The sequence below is a fragment of the Periplaneta americana genome, chromosome 13 (assembly GCF_040183065.1).
Source record: "Periplaneta americana isolate PAMFEO1 chromosome 13, P.americana_PAMFEO1_priV1, whole genome shotgun sequence".
Classification (NCBI taxonomy): Eukaryota; Metazoa; Arthropoda; class Insecta; order Blattodea; family Blattidae; genus Periplaneta; species Periplaneta americana.
The window spans coordinates 90,337,529-90,356,411 of NC_091129.1; the positions used below are offsets into that span (position 1 = coordinate 90,337,529).

The 18,883-nt window shown below is 38.4% G+C and overlaps 1 protein-coding gene across 9 annotated transcripts in view; it reads right to left on the reverse strand.

The window, feature by feature from the left end:
- LOC138712107 (filaggrin) overlaps positions 1–18,883 on the reverse strand; it is an 858,710-nt gene that overhangs the window by 118,365 nt on the left and 721,462 nt on the right. For 8 of the 9 annotated variants that reach the window (XM_069843515.1, XM_069843514.1, XM_069843519.1 and 5 more), the window contains 2 exons: positions 17,684–18,247; positions 3,199–3,461 (listed from right to left, as the gene is read on the reverse strand). In XM_069843515.1, coding sequence (XP_069699616.1) covers positions 3,199–3,461; positions 17,684–18,247 — 827 coding nt within the window. The remainder of the gene's footprint in view (positions 1–3,198; positions 3,462–17,683; positions 18,248–18,883) is intronic. The other variant, XM_069843516.1, reaches the window with a different exon arrangement.

The window sequence follows — 18,883 nt, forward strand, 5'->3', positions numbered from 1 at the left end:
AATTAATAATCTTATTAATTTAATTATTCACAGGTTTTCTGAGATAAAGTCATAAGACTTGGGAGATGGATTAGGAATAAGATTTTCTTATTGCATTCCAATATAAAACTATTTTTTTTTCAATGAGGTGTTTTTATGAGCATGCCTTAATATTATTCGGATTAATCTTTAAGGTATTAAAATATGGTTATTCAGGTTTACAATGGCGTCTGTTTAGTTTCGATGACACTTCATATAGAGTGTCTAGAATATTTTAAATGATGGATAACATGTAACTGCCACCCATTTTTCAGTCATCCGTATGAATAAAATATTAATGATATGGCGGTGATAGTTGGCAGTTTAATTTATTTTCATAATAACATTATTATATTAAAAGCCCAAAAAATTCATGACATCGCTGGCATATTCTTAAAAATTTGTATGGAATGACCCCTTTGTGTTTGGTTTTTATTTACGAAGTCCGCGCATGCGCAGTTTGATCTCACAGCTAAGTTCTTCCTGTCGTGAGCCGCACGTCGAGTAACATATTATTTTCGATTATTGAAACCATCGCAAACCTAACTTAAGAGATAGACACACGAAGATTAACAAAAACGCATTTATGGGACAATTTTGTTCCGCCCGGGACAATTTAAAAAGTCTCAAAATTCAGGACTGTCCCGAAAAATTCGAGACGATTGGTCACCCTGGTAGGAAGTAAGAATAAATACATTTATTGGAGAGATTGAAAAACGACATTATTACAAAATACTTGACCGTAAACGATAATTCTGCGGCTGCTGCAACTGATAATAATATGATGATGATAACGGAGGACATGAATATATATGTACAATTTCAGAAAAAAGAAATGTGCCGCCTAATTTTCAACGCAATTCGCATGTGCAGTAAACAAGAGCGCCTGGTTATATGCTACTTGTGGGCCGTTTTGCGAAACTTGTTGCGTACATACAGGAGGGCTGCCATCAAGACTCGGCGGACTACTTTCTTTTTCTGATACTGAACATAGATAGCTAGTTAAATATACACAACACATATTATAAATACTTCACGTACACATACAATGATTCAAGTTATTTGTGACCCACAATACCAAGGTTATATTATGTGTTAGAGGAATAACAATTGTTTGTATGCATCTGGAGTCTGATTAGTGTAATATGTAGCTAATCAGTGGTGTATACAATGGAGGTTGAAAGGAGCTGACCTAGTTGCCTCATAAGTGGTGCCATGTTGGTATTACTTGTGCGGTTCAGACCTATCTTCGGACAGTCGATTAAACAACAATACCAAGGTTGTGAGAGTTTTTCTCGGCGTTCTCCCGTTTTCTCCTCTTCATTTCACCAACACTGTCCATAATATTCCTCTTTCATTATCATCTCTGTTTCGAAAAATATGTAGAGCACCTTCTTTTGCTTCTTCTGTGTCATATTGGCCGTCCTCTATGGGAAGTGTTTCTCGTGTCATGTCTAAAGGTTAGTGTTAGATGACACTGGCGGAGGATTCTTGATAGAGTCCCTTCTAATGAGTGTTGAGACACTGCATAATCACATTCTGATTGACTAGAACCAGTTATCAACAGCTCCATTAATTTATTAAAAAGTAAATCTAATCACACGTAAATAATATTAATACTGGATTGATGAAATAATAAATCCTTCTTCTTTATCAATAAGACAATTATGTCCATTCCGCATAAAAATATGGTATCTTAACTGAATGCAGCACCAATTGAAATATGCAATGACTTGACAGCACTAAATGACTAGAAAATGAAAAAAAAAACAAAAAACAAATCACCTATGACAAAGCGCGCGCACACGCACGCACGCACACACACACAGGATAATAAGTAAATATATGAGGGTCATTTCATAAGTCATGGCAACTATGTTATATCTTCCGAATAATCGAAAGTGTGGTTAGTTCAGTATTACGTTTGAAAACCTGTTGTACACTGTACGGAATGCCACAGTCAAATTACGTCTGTGTGCATTGGTAGCTAGTTGACAGCACACGCAGAAGTTAGTGTGCTAAAGACTGTGCTCCAAGATGGATGTAAGTAAAGTTGAACAGCGGTCATATGTGGAAATTACAGTTCTTCGTGGCAGAAATTTTCGTCAGGGTCATTCTGAGCTATTAGAAAGAATTGAAGAAACAGCTGCGTGAAAAGTGGTTTGCAAACGGAGGACATCTTAACAGCATTTCGACGAGAGGTGGTACTCATAGACGAATCGCACACAGCCGATGATATTCAACGCCTGCAACGTCGTTGACAAAGATGACTTGTGTGAAAACCTTGGGGATTATTTTGAAGGGTGTCAGCTGTGAGTAATGTACTTTGTTTCCTTTTGTGCATAATAAAACAATTATTTCTATCTACGTATCTTGCAATTTCTCTTAATCATTGTCTCGTAAACTCGGACCCAATTTTGTACTAGCATTGCGAAGCATATTCCAGTGACTTTAAATCACATATAGTGAATTTCTATTCCTGCAGCTTTATTGGCTGATATAATTTAATTGCCATGACGTATGAAATAACCCTCGTATAATAATGATATAATTTTAAGACAAAAGAAAATGATATAGGTAAGACAAAATTGGAGCAGGAAAATAAAATAAAGTAGTATGCATAGGCTAAGCTAGAAGAATATCGAACATAAATACCTAACTTTAATTAGATGACAAATTAAATAATACGATTACTTGATAAACTAGTTACAATAATGAAGTATAATAACTCTTGGGCACTGTGCAATGTAAAATAAGATTTTTCGTTTTGGATTTGAAAGCGTTCAAGATCGGGCAGCCTTTAACATCTTCCAAAATTACTTCCAAGAATGGATAATGTCTATTGTAAAATATGAAGAATACACGGCTGTTCTATGGAGAGGGACTGAAAATAGAGCGTCGTGTTACTCTTGGATCCATAAAGATTAAAACCCAAATATCGTGTTGAAAAGTAAAAGTGCCATCTAAAAAAACTTCCTATAGTTTTCTCCAACATTCTGCACTGAAACGTCTCATTTCCTTAATTTCATCTATAAATAAAAATGTCTAGTCTAAGCCTATTCTCACCTATGGAGAACTGGACCTAACCTGATGATATGGTAAGCTATGGTGTGTTGCTACAGGAGCGTGACAATTCCACGAGTATGTACTTTTGTGTAGAGATGGTTCCTTTTCTAGTACCTGTTGGTCCTCTGCTAAGGGTGGACTGGTCCCTCCCGCTGCCAGGTCGGCTGGTGTGGAAGAGAAGCGCGACGCCGAGCGCTTCTCGAGCGGTTCCAGGTAGTCGTCGCGGTCCTCCATGTGGTGCGGGTAGTACTGGCCGTAGTCGCTGTCTGCCTGCACCTCGGCATCTCCTTCAGGACCCTCCAAGCCGTTATCTGCCAACAGGTCCATGTCCAGGGCGTTATAGTGGCTGCCACGATGTCGATCTACGAGGATCTCGCCTGTGCAGGAAAACCCTTCTCAGCAGTTTGGAATTATCAGCTTCTTTATGCATGGAAGAATGGGAAATGCTCATTGAGTTTATTGATTAATTTTAATGGAAATGGTCAGCAACAACACAGTTTCTGGCACATGTGCACATTAGGTGCTCCATCAATTTGATGATTGATAATTGCAACTAAAATGGTCAGAACTCAGGAAGCTTCCACAAGGTCTGTATGGCACTATTTGAATTGCGCAATTAATCTGTTGAGCCCAAGGTGTCGGTATCGAATACTGTGAACATTATGTCAGCTGTACTTGAAAGAATGATGAATATTCAGTCAGTTTTCTGACGAGATTTTTTGCTGGATCCCACAAAGTTTCTTTCAGATTTTCATAAGATGATGTGAGACAATGAATTTGAAGACGAATTTTAACCAAAAAAGTTGATGTTTGATCTCACACAAATTTTTCCAAATAAGGTAACCGGGGGTAATAAGGCCCACCTAAGGAATAAAACGTTCTTTCTTTGAAATGGAGACGTTTATCAATTTTTAAATAATGGAATAGCATACTTTTATAGTTATCCTATAATATTTTACTTCAAATAAATATTCAAACAGACACATAATGCTGTGCGCAATGAAAATTATCATCATGTCACTGGGCCTTATATCCTGCTGTGACAGATAATAAGGCCCACCTAAGGAATAAAACGTTCTTTCTATGAAATGGAGACGTTTATCAATTTTTAAATAATGGAATAGCATACTTTTATAGTTATCCTATAATATTTTACTTCAAATAAATATTCAAACAGACACACAAATGCTGTGCGCAATGAAAATTAGCATCATGTCGCTGGGCCTTATATCCTGCTGTGACAGATAATAAGGCCCACAATAAAGAATATAAGTATTGAACACAATTTGGGCATACAAAGTCTTCAGTTTTTAACTCAGTGAGACCTGCACATTCATCGTGCACCCAACATTCACAAGAGACACACATGTATATCTACAACAATTATCTTCGCAGACAGAACACCTCCGCATCCCCTGGATGTTTACAAATCCTGAAGTTGATGGTTCATCCAATGCTCTTTCTGCATTAGGAATTGTCAGTATTTCATTTGTTTCATTTCTTGCAAATGTGCTTCAGAGTTTGAACTTTATAGTTCAGGGATTTCTATATACTTGTGGGCGTTTCCAGGTATTTATTTCATGGGTCTTATTTCCTGCTCTGTTACTTCACCCAATTTTAATTTATGGAGTGCTCATATGCTCATTAGCGAAAGTTTCACGGTAGCCTCAAATTTCTTAATGTTTACACAATAATGTGTATTTAATATTATATTAATAACACACAGTAAAACGATTAAATATCAACTTAAATTTTGCAAAATGTTATAATGAAAGCAGAAATAATCACACATAACTTTGTTGCCACCTGTCAGCTACAAACAAGAACGAGAATCTAATTTCTTTATACCTCACTCGAATTCAAGAAGAAATAGGTCTTAAGAGCTGTTGCTCTCGTTTGCAAAAGTGTATAACTAATGGAAAAACTAAGTAGTGGGCCTTATAACATGCTGGGCCTTAATACCCCCGGGTACTTTATTCAGTATGTCCCAAAACAAACACTACTGAAATTATCACTGATCTGTTTTCCACGTTTCCTTAGCAACTAAGTATTTATTTATTGCATACAATAGTTTGACATATTGTGCATTCAGAGTTGTGTTGATTTCTGCAATTATGATTCTTACAACAGAGGAGAAGGTGTTTATTGTCGAGCATTATATCCGGTCATACAGAGTACTGAAATTACAAACATACTCTGAAAATCAAGATAAGTCATTATAACATGCACGGCAACACAACGTACGACGAAACTTCTCGACGATAGCTGACATTGTTGTGTTATTTGGTGCCGAATTGTTAAATCACTCCTGATACTGCTCTTTAACGTGGCGCAAGCTCGGTCCATTCTGACGCCCCGCTCCGTATGACCGGAAATAATGCTCGAAAATAAACACATTCTCCTCTATTGTGAGAACCATAACTGCTGAAATCAACGCAACACTGAATTCACAATATGTTAAACTATAGTGCTATAAAGATAAATACCAACTTCACGATATCAGTGTCACGGGATTGATATTTGGAGCAAGACGAACGATACCTAACTTCTCTTCTCAATTCTGTAAGACCCAAGGATTGCACAAATCTTTTCTAAATGAACTGGCCCTCCTCATAATTAGAGAGTCAGTCAAACTATTACGAAACCACCTATATGGACTCCAATTCAGTGTACTGAAAAAACTGATGCGCCATTGTCATTTTTCTTCTTGTTAGCTTATTCTGTTAACTGCCATTGTTTGTTTGTTTGTTTACTTGTCATTTTTCTTACTCTGTTATCTTCCATCACCTATTTGTTCTATTTTCGTTTTGTATGCTTTGTCCAATGGCAGCCTCTAATTTGAGGAAGCTCTATAAATAAATATTTAGTTGCTAGGGAAACGTGGACAGCAAAAGAGCGATAATTTCAGTACTGTTTTTTTTTTGGCGCATAACGTACATAGGAAATATTTAGTAAGTTTCATGAATTTTAATCAAAGAAATCGGTGTAACATCACATAAAGGTTCTTTGAGGTGTACACGAGAGAATGGGAGACGATCGGCTCATTGACGAATTTTAACCAAAAGGATCGATGTCAGATACCTCACAGGTACCATCAGATGTGTGTAAGAAGATGAGAGCTGCCCAGTCAGTAGAATGTTAAATTTATTACAGATTCTGCCAGGTACACATGCTAGGATGATAGATTTTCAGTTTGATAACGACATTTAATGGAAAGGCTTGGTTTTAGATAGCACTGAAATTATGCCAAATACAGTATGTATGAGAAGATGGAAGACGTGTAATCAGTATGATGGAGCCGGTGTTTCATCCCACATAGATTTTACCAGATGTGCGTGAAAGAATGGGATATGGCCAATAAAGCTGATGACGAAATCTAATCAAAACGACTGACATCTAAGTCCACACATAGGCTACTCCATCAGATGTACATGACAGTTTGCAATATGTCAATCATTTTCGATACAAATTATGATCAAGAGATTTTACCGGTACAAAATCATTATCCACACTATATAATATTAAATAATGACGTACTTACATGATAACAAACGTGTCATTAGCTTTATTGAACTTTCTGAGCACCTATTAATGAAAAATTTGGGAATAAATATGTTTAAACACAAGAAAATAGGCGTTAAATATAAGTATAAAATAGTTCAATTACAGCACTTACTAGTTAGATAATTCACTTTTAAATAAAATCACTGAAGCTGTAAAGACATGTTTTTCCCTTAGTTTGAATGAGGATCTTTATGTACAACATAATCTGTTTTACCATTTTGTACTGACCAATTACAGTTATCCTAAAATTCACCCAGAGCTCCACAAACACCATGGACGTCACTAGAACTAAAAACAAGACAAACACAAACAATTAAAAGTTGATTACTTGCAAACATTGCCTACTAGAATGTCAATGCTTGGGCTAGAGCTATGCACAAGTAACACAATTCTTTTCTTTCTTATTCTAAGCAATACTACTCTTTTCTACACACAACTTCCTTTCAGATATAATGATATATAGTTTGATATGCTTTTTCATTTAGCGTTATTTGTAAAACTATAATCTTATTAAAACACTCAACATTTTTATTGAATCGAAGTTTATCTAGAGTTCCATGAGAAAATAACTGATATACTTTATATATTGTACCCAGTTTACCCAAATCTCTATTTTACGATCAAAAGAGGAAAAATACCAATTGAAATTCTTTTTCAAGAGACGTAAGGGAGAAGTTTCTCGGTTATAAAATGTTGAAACTATTAATTATACGGCATTTTTGTAAATATCACTACTACTTAGCCTATTGGTTTAAATGAATTGGAGGTGTCGAAATTTTGTAAAGTACCGGTAGTGAAATTTTGAGAGAAAATATTTTTATGAAAAATTAAACATTCTTAAATCTTCTGTTATTAAATATAAACTTCGTGTATATCAAAACTACAGCTTAATTTTAAGTGCTCTCTGAACAGACGTAATGGGACAACAAAATTTAAAGTCCGAAAGAGAGAATTGTAGCAATCGTATAAAATTTTTGCTCGTACGTATTAATCATTAGATGGCTCGACTTTCTAATATGCAATGTGGCAAATTAATAAAATTATTACGAGAAAAATTAATATTAAATAACACAAACTCTTATACAATGAACACAAGCTAAATGTAATGAAAAGCAACACAACTGACAAATTACATATTTAGACTTCAAAGGATGTAATTATTACAATATTGTTCAAAGTATAAAGATTAATTAAATTAATTGAATCTCATAATGCATAACGACCATTAGACAAAGAGGAAGTCTTGGTTAGTCTTCACAAGTACTCTGGAGCACCTTATGCTGGTTTTGTTGTCACGAAGTAAAACACAATTTACACATAAGCAACAGCAGGTATAATCACTGATATCAGCTGTTTATTGTTATCAGTTGACTACTGGTTCATGCCCCGTGACCTTGACCAGGTCAGTTTTCAGTCCAACACTCTTATTCACTTTTACTAACATATTGGGGTTTAAAATAAGTTTCTTTTTTTAAAACAAACCGTTCCAATTAGGACGAAATATAATTTTATTCGACTTTCTATGCTATACTGATTGCTTAAGTTTGGCAGCTTACTAGATTTACATCCTGTATAAAACCAATGATAACTACATGACAAATGATCTGAATATTACGGAGAGTATAGAGAAATAGCAGTTAATTTTTCGCGGCAACGTAACAAATGGCAAGCTGAAAACTGTTAAACAAGTACCTACTCAAAAGATCTGCTCCAAAAAAAAATTTGGGATGACTTAGAAAGATTTGGCTAGTCGGAGTGATTGAGGTAATGAAGAATTTAATTTTGAAAATCAGGGCTGTCATAGAACAGATATAGCGTACGTAATACTTTGGACCTGTAAGACAGAATAATAATTAGTAATAATTAAAGAAGTCATTAATTTATAAATAACGTTTTTCTTTTCGAAACAGCGACAGAAAATCCCCTGTTTAAAGATTTCAGGTTTATGGCCTGTATTTATTGCAATGTTATTGGCTCTATTCTATTCCAAAAGAAGTAGCCTATATGATTATCACCTGTAGTCAAGTCTCTACATAGAAATAAAATATTCGACATTTAGTAATTTCCTCTGTTTAGATGTGCAAAATTGTGATCACCTGGGAACGGATCTTTATGTATTAAAAACTAAAAAAAATTAATCACTTTTATTTTCGAAAAACTGAAGAATATTGTTAGAGAGAATGGCAACAGACTTCAATATGAATATTTTAGCTATTCATTGGCTGTTGAAAGTAGATTGGAGATGCAATGTACAACAAATAAACGCCTTTTCAAAAGTCCATCATAACTCTGTGTCTAGTAGCAAGGAATAATGCTTTATATTGTGAAGCAGAAATACTGCAGAGCCGGACACATGGAACTTTAAAATATGCTGGTACACTTTTGCATTTTAGATTACTACACGTACTAAACCAATGTGGATGCGTGGTAACGTTGCGGTTAAAGCCACCACACACCAGAGCGATGGCGGCTAGATATTTTCTATCGAACTTTAGACAGCCCGGGTTCTTGTCCCGGTCAGGTCTGGAATTTTTCATTGAAAAATCCATAGTGACACTTGTGGCGGGTAAGGTCGCAGTTGGAGTTTTTCTAGGGGTTCTCCCGTTTTTCCCATATTAGTCATCTACATCATTCCGTCACCATTTCTCCATTTCGTTATCATTCCATAGCATTCCCCGAACGCCAGCTGGCGACGCACGGAGGGGGCTGGCCTAGGGACGAGGGGGTTTGCCTGCTCGAAACCTGGGTACGCAGCGAACCTTAGTGTAGTCAGCCGGTGTGGGTTTGGGAATGCACCTAGCTTGAGGGTTAGCGCAATAGATCGTAACAGGTCGCAGTGCTGGGTCATAGTGCCCCTTCTCGTAAGATCCATTCCATTCCATTCCTACCGAACTTACAGTACGATTATTTAGTCCTGACAGACGCCGGAGATGTGCGCCTGGGACAGGCGAGTCTATTTAGTTACGCCAAGGGGTGTTTGGGTTATTCACTCGCTTGCCTTCGAAGCGATCGGATGTCATGCGTGCGGTAGAGCGGTATGTTTCCAGTACAATTAAGCTGGTCTGCATTCCTTTACCGATCTCTCGCCCTTATCTCTACTCCGGAACTCTCCCCACTCCTCCTATTACTTCCCCTCTTTCGCGTCACTGAGCTGTCAGGACTAAATAATCGGTCTGTAATTGACGCTTTCAGAAAGGCAGCAATTTTCGAGCAGCGTTCGGGTCAGTGCAACGATCTACAGACCAATTATTTAGTCCTGACAGCTCAGCGACGCGAAAGAGGGGAAGTAATAGGAGGAGCGGGGAGAGTTCTGGAGTAGAGATAAGGGCGAGAGGTCGGTAAAGGAATGCAGTACAGCTTAATTGTACTGGAACCATACCGCTCTACCGAACGCATGACATCCGATCGCTTCGAAGGCAAGCGAGTGAATAACCCAAACACACCTTGGCGTAACTAAATGGACTCGCCTGTCCCAGGCGCACATCTCCGGCGTCTGTCAGGACTAAATAATCGTACTGTACTTCGTTGTAGCGATCAGATGCAGCTTATAGAGTCTGATCACTGCCCGCGTGTGAATGAATGAATGAATGCAGTCATCGGTCTGTCTCCGTGAAGTGCAGGCGTGTTCACTGTCATCGTTTATCATCCACAACTCATTCATGTTTTTTTTTTTAAATAGTTAGTCACCGGTCGGTGCGGTACTTCGGTGCTATTTATTCAGTACATAAGAGAATACAATTTTACATTAGAGAATTTAGCTGGCTACATGGGATTATTGAATTGAACCCGAGGCCAAGAAAGAGAACGAAGAAGAAGAAGAATGAATGAATGAATAGAAGGGGAAATGAATGGATGAAAATTTAAAAGATACGCGAAAACTCGCAATTCCAAGGGAAATTGGTGTTGAGAGGAAGCATCTATGTGAGTTCCAAGCCTGTTGGTCACTTGTCACACTCTGATTTTCACCGATTTCATTTGAGGGAACATTAGAGAATTTTGAAAGGAGAAAGGCCGAAAATGGACGTAAACTAATAGCTACTACGTAAGGAGGGATATAGAAAACACAACAGAACAGCAGCAGAGTAAGATCGCCGAAGATGTTAAAAGCCTTGGTAGCGAGTGAGGAGAGGGGAAGATGCAGTCCTCGCAAGAGAAGGGATCCGAGCCCTTGCGCTGTGCGAGTGAACTCGAATGAGCTCGCTCCGGAATACCGAAAACGACACGCGAAAGCCAAGACTCCGATTTTCAGGAGGCTTTAATTTGGAAAATGCAAAAATTGATGTAAGGGGGGAGATGTAGGTTGGGACTCATCGCGATAATTGTCTTAGCGCCTTAGGAAAACAGAGGAAAACCACATGCAGGGAGCCACCGGCTTGGCTCAGTCGGTTAAGGCACTTGCCTGCCGGTCTGAAGGTGCGCTCGCGCGCGGGTTCGATCCCCGCTTGGGCTGATTACTTGGTTGGGGGTTTTCCGAGGTTTTCCCCAACCATAAGGTGACTGCCAGGTAATCTATAGTGAATCCTTGGCCTCATCTCGCCAAATACCATCTCGCTATCACCAATCTCATCGACGCTAAATAACCTCGTAGTTGATACAGCGTCGTTAAATAACCAACTAAAAAAACCACAGGCAGGATGAGTTGTCTCAATTTAGGAGACTAGCCAATCGGCTGTGGTGAGATGATTCCAATGCCTCATCGACCTTGAAGGCATATTGCGGGGAAGGGTGGGTATTCTTATGAAGGAGATTCTGACTTCTAGACGAGATAATAATCGATGTTATGTTTGCTACCACCGCCACCTATGTGCGAAAACTAGACATTACGCTCCAAACCAGAAGGTCGCGTCCGATTCCCGATGGGATCATGAATGTTCTCTTTTTGGTCGCACTATGCAACTATGGCCCTTGAGTTTACTCTAACAGCAATGGGTACCAGGAGTATTTTATTGGGGATAAAGGACTGACATTCCTACTGTCACTAATACCGATTGTCAGTAAGTACATGTGGGAGTCTTAACCTTCAGCCACTCTGTGGGTCTTACTCAGGGACGGGGAAGTCTTATTGCAAACAGAGCAGTAATTGATGAGTATCTACATACAATAGCAACTAAGGTAGCGAGAGAAGCTAAGCTCTCTGAGAGAGGCTGTTCACAATCTCTGGTCTTACTAAACGAATGCTAACAAACTTACAAAACAGCAGAAGCTATATCACTGTTCAGAAGGGCGATCGTGATTATTGAAACGCTGTGTGTACTAACAGGTCATTCAAACTTCTTAGCCCCTCTATTTTCTGATTTCTTTCGTTTTATGTTCGAAAGGACTCATACCAGGACTTTCGTAACATGGAAATCGCAATCTCATATTAATAGGCCTATTTGGAATAGTGGTAATGGAATCTAAACTTGGGATATTCTTGAAGATTAATAGTTTGAGAATATGACGCAATAACAACTAAACTTTAACTAGATTTGAGGTTCAATGGTCAAGATTCGATCTCGTACTGGATCTCAAATATGTTACGGATGTGTGAACGTGCTCCATACAGCTTTGGCAGAGTTTAATGGGATCCACTAATCAATAATTCGACAGAGATAAAACATAACCGAACACCTGATCCTATCGCTAGGTACGTGCACACAGTACGTCAATGTTTGCACAGAAATTTCGTTAATCTATGTTCCTCGCACATTTTGTACTATCCATTTTGTTTACACGTACTTTAAAGACGATTTTAATTATATAATAATTGTTGAATGTTCTTATCTTCATATGTATTTTATATTCTTTCAGAATTAAATTGAAGTATAAATTTCATTTAGGATAGCAAGAAACATATAACGTAACTTATCCAGCTAGAATTTTAAGATACAGCACATCGATAGGCCTATAGACCGTGTATGCTATTCTTAAACACTGAAATAGACCTATATTACCGAGACGTGTTGACTTAGTACTTGAATAGTTTTGATATTGGTCTCAACTGGCATGTAAATGAAAGGAGTGAAATTTTAGAATCCATTTAAGGGAAAAAATTAAATATAATTAATTTATTTCTATGATTGTTTTTAATGTTGCGTATAAGGCGGACATTCACAAAATTATTCACAGCATTAAAGATAAGTGAATATATAAAAAGATAAGCAGAAACACACGGGGAAAAGAAAAGAAAGAAGAAAGTAAAAAGAAAATAATAAATTAGGCGAGTAAGGGAAGAAGAAGTTGAAAAATAAAAGATCGAAACAGAAGGGAAAAACACAAAGTAAATAAATATCTAGATGAATTATAAAGAAGAAGAAAATTAAAATGAAGCGAGAGAAATAATGAAATAATTAATTATTATACAGTTGAACGGAAATAAAGAAAATAATAACGCAAAATGAAATTAGAACAAAATATAGCTACATGAATAAATATGAACGGTTAGAGGTTACTAAAACAAAGAAGAAAAAAACGAGAATATTTATAAAAAGGTGAGGTTAGCGGAGATAGAATGAGAGTGAGAAAACTTAAAGAATAATAAAGGAAAACATTAGTAGGCCTACAAGAATAACAAAATATAGCAATAAATAAAATAGAAAAGGGAATTAAAGGAAGAGAGAGACTATAAGAGACAAGAGAACATTAAGGGAGGGGGGGGACAAAAGAGGTCAGAAAGGAAGAGAAAAAAGAACTTAAAAGATTAACAATACATTCTGTGATATATCAAACAACAGAAAGTTTTTGGCACTGTTCACAATTCCTCCATTCCGCCACCCTAGTCGTCTCTCCTCGCACTATTTAGCAAAGGAGTGATTGTTTTTTTTGTTTTTTTTTTTGGTTGCTTATTTAACGACGCTGTATCACCTACTAGGTTGTTTAGCATCGATGAGATTGGTGATAGCGAGATGAGGCCGAGGATTCGCCATAGATTACCTTGCATTCACATTACGGTTGGGGAAAACCTCGAAAAAAAACCCAAGCAGGTAATCAGCCCAAGCGAAGCGGGGATCGAACGCGCGCCCGAACACAACTTCAGACTGGCAGGCAAGCGCCTTAACCGAGTGAGCCACGCCGGTGGCTGCGTGATTGTTTCAAAATATGAGAAATACAAATATAAGTAAATAAATAAATAAATAAATAAATAGATAAATAAATAAATAAATATTTCGAACTTGGGAAAGATGGAACGATGAGGCTGAACAGATATTTATGGCATAATTCATAAAGTTAATAAGAAGAAAAGTAAGTAAATAAATAGATATATGGAAGAAAGAGAAATAAAAGAAACAGCGAAAAAAAAATGTAGAAGCAGCAGAATATAAATAAAAGATAAGAAAGAAAATAAACAAATATTTATAGTAAATAAACAAAGTTCATAAAAGAGAAAAATAGTTGGAAAGTGTCTCGTAAGTCATTTCGCTGAACGGTGTCTAATTTGTGTGCTAAATGGAACATTTCATGCTACGAAAAGTCGCACATTTACTTTAATATTAATTAGTAATGTGCGCTGAAACAGCAGCGATAGAATAAAAGTGTGCAAATTAAGAAGACTGTTAAAAACGGAAGAAATATTAATATTGAATAACGCGGGAAACGAGCAGCGCTAATTAAAGAACAGAAAATACAAATAATGACAGAAAGAAAGAAATTAGACGGCGTAGTTAAGGAAGGAGGTTCGTGTGAAATGAAGACGTGCAAAAACTGGCAGAGCTCCGAAACAGACGTAGATGAAGAAAGAGAGGAGATTAAGTTTAGGGAGAAAATGAGTTTCAGCAAGAAGGTTGAAAGTTTTTTGTTGCTTCGGGAGTGAGACGTTGTCTATTGCTAGGGCTTTGTGGATAGCGCGTACGCTTCCCACTCAAGCGATCCGTGGTTCGATTCCTGGTATAGGCGGATTCTACGAGACTCGGTATTTGTCCCTTGTGATGTAAAGGGATCGTACTTTGTCCCAATAGGCTACAAGATTAAGTTGGTATTACTGGAGTTTTTAAGTGAACGACGCACGTGCATCTAGCAAGCGAAGTACTTGACTGACGGCTCACGCGACTCTTTTTTCGTGAAGTGTGGCAGAACAAAACATGGACCAGTTTTAAAATCACAACAATATTTACAATTTACATTATTTACACTATGTACACTAGAATTCGCTATTTTTACTATTTACACTATAATAAAGAATGTAGGCCTACAATGATAAAGCGTTATTTACACTACCAAGCTTATGTACAGTGTTCTGTATTGTAATGGAAGGTATTTTATTTCATAATACTATGGTCTACTCTTTTTTTCTTTTTGTTTTTCAATGTCTGTTGTATTTGTGGTTGAATTGAAAACATAAAAATTTCTTTCATCGTCGTCATCTGAACTGACCAAAGGTGATGCAAGAGAGAGATCGTCAGCTGAGTTTACAAATATGTTCTATATCCAACTCCTTTTGTAGTCAGAGTGAGAAACTTTAAATTGTACAGAGTCATGGAAAAAAATATTTTGTGTATTTATAAATACAAAATACCTCAATTTTATGTATTTAAATAACAAACATGAAATACTTTCAAAAATATTTTCAAATTACAAAATACAAATGTATTTAAAATATTGCCCAGCTCTGAATACTTCGTAATACTTAAGGTACGGTCACACGCCGCTACTTTTACTGTGCTATTTTTCTACTGCAGCTGCAGAAGTTTTGCGTCTGTTCATACGCAAGTTACAGTACGATTATTTAGTCCTGACAGACGCTTGCGATCTGCGCCTGGGTCAGTCGAGTTCATTTAGTTACGCCAAGGAGTGTTTGGGTTATTCACTTGTTTGCCTTCGCAGCGATCGGATGTCATAGTGCGGTAGAGTGGTATGTTTCCAGTACAGTTAAGCTGTACTGCATTCCTTTACCGACCGCTCGCCCTTATCTCTACTCCGGAACTCTCCCCACTACTCCTATTATAGTCGCGACGCTGTTATTCCCGGCGTGACTCCTCCTCTTTGCTTACGTCTTAGGAAATGAAGGCTCTATAAAGTCTAGGTAGGTAGTATCGTTCGCCATTTTTGCTACCATAGGAGGAATCTATTTGCCACACCGTTAAACATTATCATGTCGTAGCTCCTATGATAATAAATCAAAAGCACTGTAATTCAGCAAATAATTCAGCGGCAAATAACGTCTTCGTGTGCTTTCTGCGAACGCCGACGAAAGAGCCAAAATGGCGGGCGGTTATATTAAGTATTTATCGAGCTTTAAGAAATGAATAACGTCTTCATAAGCGAATCACAAGACGCACACATTTAAATGTAGCCTACCTGCAACGCGATTCGCTGCCGGAAATTAGAGCGACGGGACTATACTTCCCCTCTTTCGCGTCGTTGAGCTGTCAGGACTAAATAATCGGCCTGTAAAAGTATTAAAGTAGTGCACTGCACGCTACTTTTGTTGCTGCGCAACCAGAGCGCAGCAAAAGTTGCAACAGGAAGTTGCGAGTTCGTTCACACACAAGGCGCTAGTTTTACAGTCATAGCTTTGTTGCAGCTTTGCATCTTTGGGTGTTGATTCTTTAACGTTTGCATTAAGCTTTCAGATGATGAAAGTCAAGTGACAGATTAGTTATCACCTATTTTAATTGTAAAAGGAGAACGATACGTTAAACTACAAAAAGCAAAAGGTGCTGTGTCAAAGAAATAATACAAATTGAGAACAATATGAAGTTATAGTCTCCGTAAACGAGGTATACTGGGTTGAAGGGTGAAGCATGCCGTGAATCTGATAACGGAAAGGACGTAATAATGAAAAGAATATGAATTGGTAATTGAATAAATAGAAGGTATTCCCATGCAATAGTGTAAATCAGATACGACCCCTCCTAATTTTTTGTGTTGACCTGTAACGTCTGAGCCGAATGATAGTGGCGTTGTAGTAAAGGTTGAACCTTCAGTTTTGTTGTCGAGCGACAAATAGTGGCAGCAGAGCAATCTACCAAACTGGCATCTGACATAGAGGTGCGTACAAAACACAGATGTATTACTGAATTCCTCATTGCCGAAAAAATTGAATCCATTAACATCCATCAACGCTTGCTGAAGGCGTACGGAGACCAAAAGTTGAATGCGAGCACAGTAAGCCGTTTTAACAATGACGAAAATGACAATCTTCTGGAATAGGAGGGGTGTGATTGTTTTGGACGTCCTGGAGCTTGGAGAAACTGACAATTCTGGCTAAGCTGAAAGCCTGAATTTCCAGAGTCAGACCAGAGAAGAATACCTTTCGCTTGCAACGCGATAAGATCAGGCCTCACACCAGTTTCGCGACCACTGAGCAAATTGTAAAATTTGGTTGGACTGTCCTATTACATCCACCGTAAAGTCCGGACTTAGCGCATTCAGACTTCCATCCCTTTACGCCTATGAAAGATGGACTACGTGGACAGCAATATTTTCCAGACAAGGATGTTGTCATCGCAGCTGTAACAAAGTGGCTTGCCTCTCGCTGGTTCAGATTTTTACGAGCGCGGCGTGAGGCTCTTGTTCATCGCTGACAAAAATGCATAACGAATGGTGATGACTATGTAAAAAAATAACTGTATGTAGCTGAGACCTTTCTCTATTTAACTGTGTTATTACGCTCTGTGTATCTGTTGTAGTTTCCATGAAAATAAATAGGAAGCATTACTTTCGGAACGATCCTCCTAAATCCGCAAATACAATACGGCATTTGTCCAGTGACAGCTTGCATTACAAGTAAATGCACATAGCTTGAATTAAGTTACACTCTGAAAGATTACATGACTTTGATATATTTCCTTGATGTGTTGAAGATTAAATTCCGACGATCGAATATGGTAGGCGGTCTATCTCTCTTCCCATGGAGGTAGACACATAGGAACGCACTAGCGCAAGACGATCAAGAGATGGAAACATTATAAAACCAAAATGCCCGTCCTGGAGCAGATTACAGTTTACACATCCACTCATATCAATATACCGTTACAAGGCTATTGTGTCGTCCTCCACTACCAATAATTTTTTTTTTATCTTATGAAAGATTAGGAAACAGTATAGACTTGCTCACCTTCGGACATGGTCTTCTGGAGCATACGCTTCTTCCCGCGGCGCTCGACGCCCTGGGGCTCGAAGTCGATGAAGATCTCTTTGTACGTCTTGGACTTCTTCTTAGCGGCCGGCTCCGGCTGCTGCTGCGGCGCCTGCAAGGTCTCCGCGGCGCTGGGAGGTCCGGTTGCCGGGGTGGCCTGCGGCTGGGATATGTTGCTTAAGCTCTCCGGGGGCGTGGTTACCAGGAAGGGCGACCGCGGAGGTTCCTCGGACTGCGTCCTATGCAGGGGCTCGTGCTCCGACCCCCGCCGCATGTCGTCGTACCCGTCCATGGGGTAGTGGTAGGGGTAGCCGGTGCCCACACCGGACATCGCGGCGCCGAACCTCTCACCCGCCTCCGAGTAGCTCTTCATGAGGCGGCGCGTCATGTTGTTGCCGTTGGTCTGCGCTCCCTGCGAGACCATGCGCACTCGGTGGATGGTGCGCGGGCTCAGAGAAAGGTAGTTGGGCGCTAGAGGCTTCCGGCCAAGGCACACTTCCGTCTGCGTCGCTTGCGTCTTCATGGGTGCCCGCTTCACCTTCTCTGTGGAGGGAATGAAATTTTAAGTCTCAAGCGATTACATGTTATGATTCAGGGCTTCGTTATCACTCCTCAAAATCTCAACACTATTGAGCGATATTTATTGCATGATTCGTCAAAATTATTGTCATCGTTATCTACCGTAATTAATTGACTCGTTCTGTTCTTACAAGTTTTAATATTATCAACCCACATTATTTGATGAGAACTAGTGAGACTCCCTCTTCATCTGGTCATCTTGGCTCACAGAACAAAAGAGAGATATGCTCAGTTACTATAAAAAAAGAGCTTAATATCGGTTTCGCTACAGAAAATCGAACTTGTGTCAGTTGAATTTAGTAATTAGAGACGCTATCGCTTGAGCAACATCAACCATCCATCCACGCATCCATCCGTTTATGTCTTCATTCATTCATTCATTCATTCATTCATTCATTCATTGTCTTCCCATTCAACAGCTCATCTTTTCATTTCTCTGTCATTCCTTTCTACCTTAATTAATACTGCAATCGATCGATCGACCAATCAATCAATCAATCAATCAATCAATCAATCAATCAATTGCAATGAAATATATACATTAGTTAACAAATGTATGAACTCTTTATTAAATCAACTTATTTGTGTCCCCTATTATGG